This window comes from Oxyura jamaicensis, chromosome 9, assembly GCF_011077185.1.
Source record: "Oxyura jamaicensis isolate SHBP4307 breed ruddy duck chromosome 9, BPBGC_Ojam_1.0, whole genome shotgun sequence".
Classification (NCBI taxonomy): Eukaryota; Metazoa; Chordata; class Aves; order Anseriformes; family Anatidae; genus Oxyura; species Oxyura jamaicensis.
Window position 1 is genome coordinate 18504411 of NC_048901.1, and position 12564 is coordinate 18516974.

Consider the following 12564-nt stretch of genomic DNA (forward strand, 5'->3'; position numbering starts at 1 on the left):
AAATCCATTATGTTACTCACCTTATACTGGCTCAGCGGATATTTTTCTAGCAAGTATTCATCACAGCCGCACACCTTTAAAATATACTTGCCCTGGTACTCCAACACACAAAGCTTCAGTTGTTCAGATGACAGCAACATACTTCGTGTTTTCTTCCTAATGGCTTCAGCAATAACTTGCTCAGGCACACAGTCGTGATTGATTTTTAAGGTGTATTTCTGCTTATCATTGTTTGGTGAGACTATTACCCAGATCACAACTATAATTTGCCCTAGGATAGATGTGAAATAACGTTATCATTTTCAACACACAGTTTCAACAGACATACAAACCATCTCCCCCTTCCCAAAACTACAGAGAATTACTTGCAATACTACCGCAAGGAACTAGGTGCCCTCAGCTTATTTTTGATTCCAGTGTAAATTCAACAACTTTTACTCCTAAAGGTTAGGAATATTATAATACAAATACTGACTATTCATTCGGCCTTCAAGAAAACAGCACTAACTGTTCCATCCTTGACGTCTGTAAGATAACTCAGTGATTCAGTATCATTTAATTCTGAATTTCTGAGCATTGAAGAAAAAGAGCCAACAAGCTGTTTCTGCCCATTAAAAGGGATTACAATTTACCAAGTTTAAATAACAAATGATAAGTTATTAGACCAGCAAAAAAATAAGTTTTGCTGTTTGCCTTTTGAACCTTCACTTTATTAAGCAAGTTATTCTGAGTAACTCAAGGTTATGATACTGATGCAGTATACTAAATATACTACATAAAACAGTCATTTACCTAAGTCACCAGCTGTATTCTGATTTCAATCACAGAAAAACCATTGTGTGTCTATAATAAATATTTTTCTTACCTTTATCTAGCTTATTGTATATGTGTTTGGGTAGTTCAGGTGAAGACTCTACATTTGGAGGACAGACGTACAGTGCTCTACTATGTGGTGCATTGGCATCTCGAAGATCCACTGCTTCTTTACAAACATTAAGAATATTTCTTCTGAAGTCCTGTACTTCAGGATCCTTAACCATGTCAAATTCACAGACGGGCATACCAATAGCAAAACCTACAATATTGCAGAAGCATGAGGAAGTAATTGCAACTGAAAACTAAGTTAAAGCTAAAGATTCCTTCTACCACTGACAAAAAAGCATGTTTCAAGCAAAATATAACCTAAAGTAGTTCTGTGTTAACCACCAGCTTCCACTTTGTACATAATTGCTTTGTCATTCGAGAACAATGCAGTTCTGAAGTTAAGTTCACTCAGCAATCACAGAAAAGGTTAGAAACCAGGTGTGTGTTCACTGAGAATCCTGGATCACCACACTCACTGCTAATACTGCTCGTGGAGGAAAAGAATCAGCAATAAACTTCTTTTAAAGTCAGCACAAAGATTTCCGAGAGTATCAGAGGCGCTGTGGTGCTGATTTTCTCTAAAACCCTGACAGGATTATTAGTAGCTATCAGAACCATTACCAAATTTGCTTACAACTCAGTGACAGCTCTTCAAGTTTTTGATCAACTCCACTACTTAAAGAGGTGACAAGCACCCCAAGAGGTACTGAACTTAGCTCCTTAGCAAAGATTCACATAATAAGGGTCTATTCCTCTCAAGTCTTCAGTCTTACATCTAATTCCATTTACTTTCGTAAATTATTATTTTTGCATGAATGCTCAGATCTGAAAGCTTTCCAACTATCTCCACGCACAGTTAGGTAAAACCACTGTTCTCTCCAAGTCCTGAACAGGTTAGGTTTTACAAAACAGAAGGAGTTTATCTGTGATGTATTCATAACAATTAAATAATTTAACAATTAGGAGCTCCCCAGAACAAGTATTTCCAGTTGACAAATCTCTACTACTGCAATATACATCTGTTAGCAACTACGAGGGAGGGGATATGCTGGCCCTGGCTGCATTTAGATACTTAACCTAGATACCAAAACATATGCTAGGCTCCCTGTACTTTCTCAATGGATAGTGGAAAGTGAAAAGCTTCTCCAGAGGTGATTCAAAATACTACAGTTTGTCTCCTTCACTTGTTTTTGTTATGTTCTCCCTCACCTACCAATGCTCTTTTTGCAGGAAAGGGGGGACAACCCCCACCTCCTTCCTGAAATTCTACTCTAAGCAAGATAAAACAGTACCAAAAACTGTGCTATTGCAAATGTGATTTAAGGTATGTAATGAAATCCTCTTCTACAGGACTGTGATAGCCAAGAGAAGGTAAACTTCAAAAAGAAATTAAGATTGATTTCCCAAATAAAGCAGGTACCATTAAAGCTTTGTTCTGTAATAGTGTGAAATCATTCTAATTGGAGACAAGCAAAAGATATGGTCTAACTCATATACAGCTGCAAATATGCATAAAGTGAAAAATTTGTACGCGAATGAAACTGAGAATAGCAAAAAAGAAATTAATTCACGGTTTACAAATGTTGTCGTAACTATGATCAGTATCTTTAGACATTTGATACACCACCTAACAATTACGAAATGCAAGCTTTGACACACAGAGCTGCAAGAGGTGACAAACAATTCATTTCAATTGTTTTGTATTTTGAAGAGGAGAAACCAGCTAAACAGATTAGCTATGCTTAAATACAAATAATCTCACCTATTTCTCTGTTAAGAATCTTCTCTTCTCTGTTACCTACTGGTTCAATGACTTTTAGAAAAGGTTGAAATAGCCGCAGGTCACAAAGCCTCCGTGTTTCATCAAAAAACTCTTCTCTTTCTGCTTCTTGCGTAACACTTACAAAAATGTAAGAAGATTCATCTTGAAGGAGCTGATAAAGAGGGTATTTTCTCGCTTCTTTAAAGAGTTCGTGTTTAATAGTTAGTAACGTGGCCTCACGGAGGCATTCTAGAGTCACTATCATTCCGTTTGGGAGAAGACACTCCACAAGGATCCTTGGTGGCATCAAGTGGATGCCCCATAGTTCACCGGATGATGGTCGCGGAGGCATTTTTAAGTCTTTTGATAACTTTGTACTGGAAGTTTTTCAAGCAGTGATTTGTATGAGTAAACCTAAGAAGAAAAATCAGAAATTTAAACATTAAAATTTTAAATACTAACACCAGAAAGAATTACCGATATTTTTTTCAAACACTTCTCGCAATCATAGATCCATTTCACAGCTATGTTTTACGTCATAAAAACAAACTTGATAAAACCAGTAAGGAACATGCATTTAACGTAAACATCTACTCAAATAAAATAGTTAATAGAACCACATTGGCTTGGGAAAAAAATGCCAAAACGCATATGGTTTGGAAAAGAAATTAGGACTAATTTTTCGACCCACAGTTTATATGCTTGTGGTTAGAACAGTTAAATAGCACAGGGGATGAAAATATCTAATATTAAGCTATTTTACAGCAAGTTTAAGCTTCTCCAGTGCTTGTAGAAACATCTTTGCCAAGCCAGGGGGAGGGAGGGGACACGCCTGACCTTCCAGCAGCACTGGCTCACGCTGACTTAAAACAGGTACAAGAAAAATTGTGTTGTATAGCCCAGTGGCCAATGATTGATGCCCAACAAGGAGCAGGCAGACAGTGGTATTTCACAAATAAACTCTCTTAGTCTTTGTTTATTTTTTTATATTTTTAGCCAGGCAATGTTTCTGCATTCATGAAAGAAATCTACCAAGTCCAATTGAGCTTGTCTGGGAAGTTCTCAAGCACACACAAAACGCAGCCATCCTGTGACTAGAGAACAAGATCCCACGTTGTACAGTATCTGCTTTTCTTTGTTCTAAAGCCTGCTCCTTTCACCAGATGCCCTAGATTTCTTGCAATGAAACAAAGCTCCTGATCTCCCATTCATTGCTCTCAACTTTTACAGAGACCTATCACATGCTCCCCACTACCTCTTTTCCGTACCAGCCCCAGATTATTCAGTCCTTCTCTGCTCCGAAGTCATTCCATAGTTTTGTTAAACGTCCTCCTCATCTCTGTACCTCTTCCAGCCTTATCGTACCCTTTTTGCAAAGCAAAGGGAGAACAACCCCAGCTGCACAGCATAGTCTGGGGCCAAACTACGCACACATTTATGTACTGAGCACCTAGGCTGCTCAGAGAAGCCGTGGGTGCCCCATCACTGGAACTGTTCAACGTTCGGTTAGATGGGGCTAAACCTGATCGAGTGAGGTGTCCCTGCCCACGGCAGTGGCGGCTGGACTGGATGATCTGTAAGGTCCCCTCCAACCCAAACCATTCTGTGATTCCACTGTTTCGTTTTCCTAATCGGCTGCTTTTCTGACTGCCCCGAGCACTGAGACATTTCACTGTGCTATCACGGGCCTAAGCAGTCACCGCAGCGCACCGAACTGCCTCCGAGGTCATCACACATTAAGCGTCTATCTAACAGTGCATCACATACACTTAGGCCGTACCTTCATTACATTCAGCATGTCCATTATGAGAAGAGGCACTATCAACAGACATCTAAAGAGCAGGCCATCACGCCTCCTCCCTCAGCCAAGTGTCCTGAAAGCACAGGGCCAGGAAACCACCAGGCTGCTGTTCTCAGATGCTTCTCAGCCCTCCGCCACCTTTCCCCTTTCCGTTAAAGAACCTCCTCCGGATAGACCCTCTGTCTTGGATTCTTCTCTTTAATAACACAAGGAGGGAGGGTATTGACAACAACAAAAATGAATTTTTGGAAGTGCTTTCTTTTGAGTACGCCCAGTACCTACTTTTGCTACATTTCAGTGTTTTACATGCATTCGAATGAGAATGATGTTTTCCCACTGCTTCCTAAGCAACTCTCGCTAGCAATAGGGTTGTCATTTTTACTTCCCTTCTTTGTAGTTGCAGTTTGGGCTTTTAAAATTATCAGCAGAAGTATTGAAGTGCCACTGCAGGTTTAGAAAAACGCTTTTCCACTAGCACCTCATGCATATTTAGAAGGGCTTTGCTACCGACTTCTTTTTGAAAAACAGCTTAAAGAAGCCGTTTTATTTTCTTCATCATTGTAACGGCCAAAGCGAGCAGACACCAAAATGGAAAGGTCTAGGCACACTCGCGGTGTATTTAAGGAGACAGACCAGGAAAGCTTTCCAATTACAAAACAGGACAAATGAACCCAGATAACACCACTCAGAGCAGCTTGGAGAATTATGAATTACTGATAACCAGCCTCAGTCCACAGATAAAAAGAAATACACAGAAGGTTAAAAGCCGTCTTTTTTGATCAGGTGAAGCATGAGCAAGGCTCCCTCTCCATACAGCTGACTCACATGTTTATATTTACATTTCTTAATTACAAGCACAGGCAAAAACACGTTACTGTTAACACATACACCAGCATGAAAAAAACAAAGCAAGGATATGCAGTCGTAAGAACTTTTCTGTCCCCACATACAAACAATGATAATACAGAGGGACCACAATCAAATTAGCTATTCACGGCACAGACTGAGTTTACACCAGCAGCCTTTTAAGTTCAGTTCCACAGCCCTGGTTGGGCTTCTCTGAACTGACGGCTGTTGGAGCCCATCTCCTCCCTGCCCAAGGCAGGTGTTCTCATTCTTCGTCACGCTGGCACCCTGCTCCCTGAGCCAGCTCCTTACAGGCTCAGATGGATTGAAGTGGTGAAGAATTACTCACTTTTCCTTTCTCAGTTTGGGTTCTGCTGTCTCAGCTGCCTTACCGAGAGCACATTGGAGTCTGAGATGAATGCCGGGGTCTATGCAGGGCAGGGAGCAGGACTGCAGGGCACATGTACATATTAAATCCTTCCAGATGCTATCTGTTCCAAATAAATGTCATCCTTGACTTTTTTTTTTCCAATCAAACTAACTGCCGATACTTTTTCTCCAAACAAAGACTTGCAAATGGGCCAAAAGGGACAGCCCAAAATCGACACCGTTTTTAGAGCAACTGCACCAAAACAGCAGCTTTGTTTTAAATTGGGAAACGGACATGTGCCGGAGCTGTGGGTATAGTCATTTTGTGTGCACATTCATTTTACTTGTGCATGTAAGCACGCCTCCAGGGTTTGGATTTGGAAAGCAAAAATGTAAACAGAAACAGTTTTGAAGTATAGTTGGCAGCTTGTGTTTCTGTGTACACTTTCAAATCTGGAAGGCTGCCTCAAATAAAGAGAATCAATTATGTTCTTCGACAGTCAAAGGAGTATAATTTAAGAGAATTCTAGAGAGATTTAGATCCAGCTATGGCTCCATGCAAACACATCAAATGAACACTACATCGCACCTGCAATCTCTGACCTTCCAAAAATACCTTAAACCTTGTTCCTCTGCCAAAAGCTTCAGGACACCACAGATGGTCAGAAAGCCAAACTGAAAGCACCCACTGATCAGACCATATTCTTCTGAAGTCATTACAGCCCTCCTGATCCATTAAGCACATTCTCCCTCGCTAACCCTGCTAAGCATCAACAGCGATCAGATTTTGAAACTCCATTCAAAAATAATATACGTGGAGGAAGAAAGAGGGAAGTGAAACAACATGCCTCTCAAAACACTGACTTTTGCTTGCTTCCATGCTAACTTATACAATCTATTTTCTTACAGAAGTCAGCTCCAGTCCAACAACCACAGAATTTAGAATAAGGGATTCTAAGACAAAAGGCTTCAAAAGTTGCTTTTGGTAAACTAGGAGACCAAAATCAACGCAAACTGGCAGACTAAACACTTGATACAATTTTATCAGTCCGTACTTGGAACTGAATTAGTCATTCAATCAACTTCTAAACTTTCCTTGAAGTCTATTAGCCTTTCCAATTGTAAGACAAGTCTCATTACTTTGCTGTCATAAACAGGAGGTAGTAATGTCTTATAGTAATTGGTGGTATCTTTGGTATCAAAGAGCTGCTCATTAAGATTTGTATGGAGATTTGAATTCTTTTCCAGTTAGAAGTTTCCTCTAGACTCTTACCGCTGGCTTCAAAAGAAAAATTCTTCTGCTCATTAAACAATCCAACCACATTTATAGATTCCAATTCACCGCACACTCATGAGTGGGTTCTATGATTTACTTGCTTCCCAAATTGGCAGAAGAACCAGCTACAGCCAATTCCCCCAGACAAGCTATTTTTATTTCTATGGAATCCCCAAAGCTAAAGTCATGAAAAAAGAAATAAAATCCTGCAACAAAAGTAATCCTTTTCAGAACACAAACATCTATATTCTGTTTTGTCCCTGAAATTTCAGACTTCCTAACGCCCAAAATGTTTTATTGTCATCGTCAGACGCAGTCATTCCAAAACTCACCATGAAGAGAACTGGGCAGAGTTGCCTGTCTCATTCTGCTGCTGTCCAAAGCTGCTGCGCGGTGACAGCACGACTGCCTCAGACTAGATATTTTCAGTCTTGTCCTTTTGTTCTTCCTGCTTGCCAAGCTGGCATCTTTCCAAACTGCAGAAAGACTAGTACAAAGATGTCTGGGACTGTCCTCCCTTACAGCATTGTTACACGCAGTAGCAACATCGCTTTGTCTCTAACAGAGAGCAGGAGACTGATGCATTGCAAGTTACGTGTGTCTCTCTCTCATGTATTATTTTTGTCTTGATTCTTTCATAGAAAAGGCGCAAATACGCAGAATTGCTTATCTGATCACAACCAGCAGCTCAAGGGAAACGAGCATGCAGAGGAATTTAACAGTCAAAAACACATCTTCCTAGCGTTTTGTTTCCTTCTGAAACAGACAGGCAAGTACTTCTAAATATCAGTTTTGCTTGGAGTTACATACTTCTCTCCCCCACCCCAAGAGTGCTGAATACTTTTGTCTTGTTCTGGACTGAGCTAAAAAAAAAATATCATTATTGGTAGCATCCGTAGAACTGTAGTACAACTGAAATACTTCTTTTTTTTTTCCTGGGAAGGTTAAATCTTCCTGGAAACTAGTGAAACTCAGTTTTAGTTTAATCAGAGCTATTCATTCAGACCTATATTACATGCAGATTTTTATTTAGTTAGTTAGTTAGTTTCAGAAAATAATACCCTTGGATTCTGGTTGTAATGACATCCAGGAACCGCAAGTAAAATCAATGGTGAGGTCATTCAGAAAAAAACTCACTATGTAGTATTGCCAGCCAATACTGAAAAATTACTGGGAAAAATATAGTATCAAACAGCTGGAAAAAAAAAACACAACAAGATGAACAGATTTATAAACCAGAAATATTACTGTTAGAATCTTTTTTTTTTTTTTTAATAAGAAAAACAGAACACCTTCATAAGTTCTATGGTCTTGACATCGCATTACTTCCCAAGCCCCCTGACCGCCCCCACCCGTGCCAGCACGCTGTGCGCAGTCCCCACTCGCTGCCTGGGAGCCACGCAAACAGGAGCACGAGAAAGAGGCATGTGCAAGTCGCTGGTGACCTCTGCGACTCCCACCACGATTGTGCTTTTTCCCTAGGGATCCCGTGACATACCAAGAGCAGAACGTCTGTCCTAGAACATTTTCTGCCAGTTAAGGGCAGATTTGTTTTCTTTGTTAAACAAAGGAAAGCATGGAATTAAATCTCTTCTTTAGACCAAAATCATTCACTAATTCCACTTCTAGCTTTACCTCAAAGGAAAGGATCCTGTACTTACAGACACTAGCAGTCACAAAGCACAGTGCAGAGGCAGAAAGGCACTGCTTCTCCTCTTTACTCTCCTTATGTGTGCTTACTCACTAGTTTGACCACGGCTTGGTTGCAGGCACATAGGATGAGAACTACTCCCCTGTCTGACCATGCTGAGGCTGTTCCTCTGCAGCTAGGTGTGCGCCCTGGAGCTCGGTGATCAGCACTCCCATCTTTTCAAGGTGTTTAAGTCAAAGTTAGGCAACAAAAATCAGAGCAACAAGCCATTTTGTACCAACAGAAAGAAGGTTTTCCCATGATTACGTATTTTCTTTAATACTCTTTTACATCGGTGGCAAAACATACAAAGGGCTTCTATTTCAGTTTTTGCATGCAGAGTCTTCTGCTTTTGGGAATCAGCAGAGAATGATGTAAACAACAGATTACTCCAGAATTTCTCGCACGAAACTGAACTAGATAGGTAACAAATGCTATATATACACACACAGACGTAAACGTTAAGCTCCACCTTAAATAACACTGTTTAGTTTTCTTTCTGTTTCTTCCCATCCTCCCCCCTTCCTGGGATATTTGGAACCCAGACAGTAAACAGGATCTTTAAAAACAGGAAGTGCTGGCACAGGGACAAGGACAAGGAGCCAGAGCGGGACGAATCCAGGTGTTGTGTGCTGCTCCCAGCCTTTGCCCGAGCAAGCAGCTGGGCAGGGCTGCTGCTGGGACACGGGGGCTTCCTGGAGCTGCCCCCTGGCTTTTGGGAGTAGCTGCGCTGCAGCAAGGTGAACCTCTAGTCCTATGGATAATAAGGGAAAATTTCCTACTGATACCAATACCTTGAAGGTCAGGGAAAGAAACGCAGAGGGACACTGGGGCAATGCAGCCCCCAGAGCATGGCACTTTCCCCTCTGCTGCAGCGAGGGGACGCAGGCAAGGCTCTGTCTGCTGGGCACCCCACCGGCTCGCGGGGATGGGGGCACAGGGAAACGCACGTTCCTAAGAAAACCGGGCTGAAATCAGGCCAACTTCTGGCTATTAATTTTATCTTTCCTCAGCAGACCCACCCCACAAGCCCTTCCTTTACTAAAGAGAAGCTGAAAGTGCCGAACTCAACAGATTTTGACTTACAGCACGTTGTGTATACAGCCCACATCACGTTTCTTAGAACAATGTCTGAGAGCAACGGTAAATTGAGATAAAAGGTTTCTGCTGCACTGAAGGAATTGCTCCACACCCTGAAAGCGACAGTGTAAAATAAAAAATACATTTTGTGGTGGCACTGGCTAGCAGTATTTCTGCAACTCTGCAGGTTTTTAAAATATTAAATATAGAAGAGTGAACTGGAAGACAGAAGTTTCTGTTCTGTAATCCAAATATAAGCTAGTTTTCCATTTCTTCTATCTTCACTCACTTCTGTAGCCAAACAGCCTTTGTAGAAGCATAGGTTTAGTTTGCATAGACGTGCTGACTTCCCTTAAAAAAAAAAAAACACATTACAATTTATTTACTGGCATACAGAAGTTGGGATGCAGCTTCTCTTTTGACAGAGCATTTATAAAAAAACATGCCTCAGCAAAAGCCATAGAAGTAGTGTTTCATTTTGTTTTTTTTGAGCTCCTAAACTAAAACCAAAACAACCCCCACGCATTTTCCACTGAGGTACTTCCTAACTCTCCAAAATCATTTGCTGAAAGAAAGTCTGTGACGGAGTTACCACAAAGCCACAGCTACCTAGGTGAAGAATTTAGATTTTGCAGCTAACCCCTCTTGCCCTACAAACAGCTAAAATTAAGCCAGCCCTCAGGAAGTTAGCCGACCCAGACAGAGACACGGAATTAGACAGGAGGCAAAGGCATCCCGTTCTGGGAACCCTGCCCTGCGGTAGTCACCTACTTCTTCACGACCTACAGCCACCACAGGAGAGTAGCAGGGCTTTTTGAGTCAGTTAAAAGTAGCGAGCATCACTGCCAGCAGCCTGCGATGCAGAGCCAGCTGCTGTGATGAGCTAACTATGTATTGAGCAGAAGATAACCCTGCCGAAAGGTAAGCACCGGGAGTTTTCCACAGAAGGTGATGAAGACCTTTACTTAGCAGAGTCAGGGCTTACCTTGTGCGGCACCGTAGGGTGCTCCTGGGCTGCAAAGCGTTCAGCACCCATGGGTGCTCCTGCAGGAGGTTACCCCCCGCCCAAAGCTCCCTTAGGTGTGGTGAGCCTAAGGGTGCCAGGAAACGGGGCCTCTGTGCGGGACAGCTCTGTTGACTGAGTTACTGAGGACTTTACTTAAGCTATAAATAAAGCGAAGTTTCTGTGAAACCTGGAGGAGCATCCATGTGTTTTGATTCCAGCTGCTGGCCCTGGCTGCGAAAGCACTAGTTCCAGGGAGCGCTGACCAGGCGTTGAGCTTGCTGCTGGTGCACCTCCTGCCTGTACTTCAAGCTGCTCCCCAAACTGTTTCCCAATTCACCTTTACGATATCTGAAAGGAACTGCCAGTATTTGCCCGAATAGATATTTACAAATTACATGAACTTTCCTAAGAAGAAAGTGACATAAGCTCATAGGCATTTAACCGCTGAATACCATCAACTTCTCCACAAGAACTTGAAGATTTCTCAACTCCCCTGCTTGGAAAGTTGCTTTCATTTTCACAGCAGATTAAACACGTGGATACGCTGGGATGTGTTTCCTACCACTATGATCAGAGCTCTGCTAGAAGGGCTGTATTGCGGTGACTGAACTTTCTCTAAAAAAGCCAAAACACCACTAGTGGTAGTCAGTGTCTGCTATTAAGAACACTTTATATGTCTCAAAGAACTATTTTTAATACGAGGTGCTTTGGAAATGTTTTGTTAATGTTTTTGCAAGTGTATATATTCCAAAAGGACTAAAAGCCTGGTGAGTTTAACCTTGAAACAGAACATCACACAAGCTTAAGTGTCTTGGATTTATTTAATTCTAGCCCATGAGAAACACCAATTAGGGAGAGTAACCGCACTGGCAAGTCATCTAACTCATCGTTATTTTGTTTTTATTTTTAGTTTTTTAATGAAACCTGCTCACACACAAGGACAGCAAGAAGAGACCAGACGCTGTAATAATGGTTACACTTCTCAAATCACCTTGCGGGTGCTTGTGGTACCACCCTGTCTGCTGATGTACAATGAGGGGCTTGGAAAAGGGGTGGTGAAAGAAGAGCTGAAGAGCTGGATTGCAAAGTAATTTGACAACACGTTCAAGCAGAGACTCTAGAGTCAGGGATAGCTTTTGCTCTCCTTATGTTCATGTAGTTTTGTTGTTCACCAGTTCACATTTTCATCCTTTATCTCTCAGTAGTAGTTATGCCACCTTCCTCTACATGTCAAAACATTCCAGGTCGGAGCTATCTAAGATCAAGGGAGCGCTGCTCGGCAGCGATAGGGCTTTCTCCTCCATTTCGGAGCAAGTTGAAGACAACTTACTAGGGTTTTACTAACAAGCAAAGTAATTAAGCTTCACCTATTGAATTAAAATGTTAAAGTCCACTTTAAATACATTATTTTAGATAATGACCACATCAAAAAAAAAAAAAAAATCACAGAACTTGTTAAGTGTACCCTCTAAAAGACAGCATCTCAATTTCACATACTTTTTTACACCAAAATACACACAATTTATTATAAATCCCCGTAACGAGCTTGCTAGACTAGAAGTGGCACTCACAGGCACAGGCCTGGATGTTGCTTAAGAATTAGCTCTTTCACTTAGACAGAAGAGGTTTCCTTGGGACAAGTGCTCTTCTATAGTACTTAACATCAAAACTGAGGATCTCAGAGGTAACAGCATGAAATTGTAAGAACATGAAATACAATTTGTTAACTACTTCCCTCCCAGCAATGGAGACTGCCTTGATACACTGATAAGCAGAACTGGATGCTCAACAGCCACATACACTTTTCAAAACCCAGAAGAAGAGAGGTTTGCAGTTTTACTAATTCCATCTCCACTTCTAAAACCCAGCC

At 41.5% G+C, this 12564-nt stretch overlaps 1 protein-coding gene across 2 annotated transcripts in view; it reads right to left on the reverse strand.

The window, feature by feature from the left end:
• The window catches only part of PIK3CA (phosphatidylinositol-4,5-bisphosphate 3-kinase catalytic subunit alpha), a 42473-nt gene that overhangs the window by 24713 nt on the left and 5196 nt on the right, over positions 1–12564 (reverse strand). Inside the window, exons 1-4 of one of the 2 annotated variants that reach the window (XM_035334063.1) lie at positions 7251–7469; positions 2627–3040; positions 866–1075; positions 21–271 (exon numbers count right to left, since the gene is read on the reverse strand). In XM_035334063.1, the coding sequence (XP_035189954.1) occupies positions 21–271; positions 866–1075; positions 2627–2978 (813 nt within the window). In that variant the 5' untranslated portion in view covers positions 2979–3040; positions 7251–7469. Of the gene's footprint in view, positions 1–20; positions 272–865; positions 1076–2626; positions 3041–7250; positions 7470–12564 lie in introns of those variants that run through there. The other variant, XM_035334062.1, reaches the window with a different exon arrangement.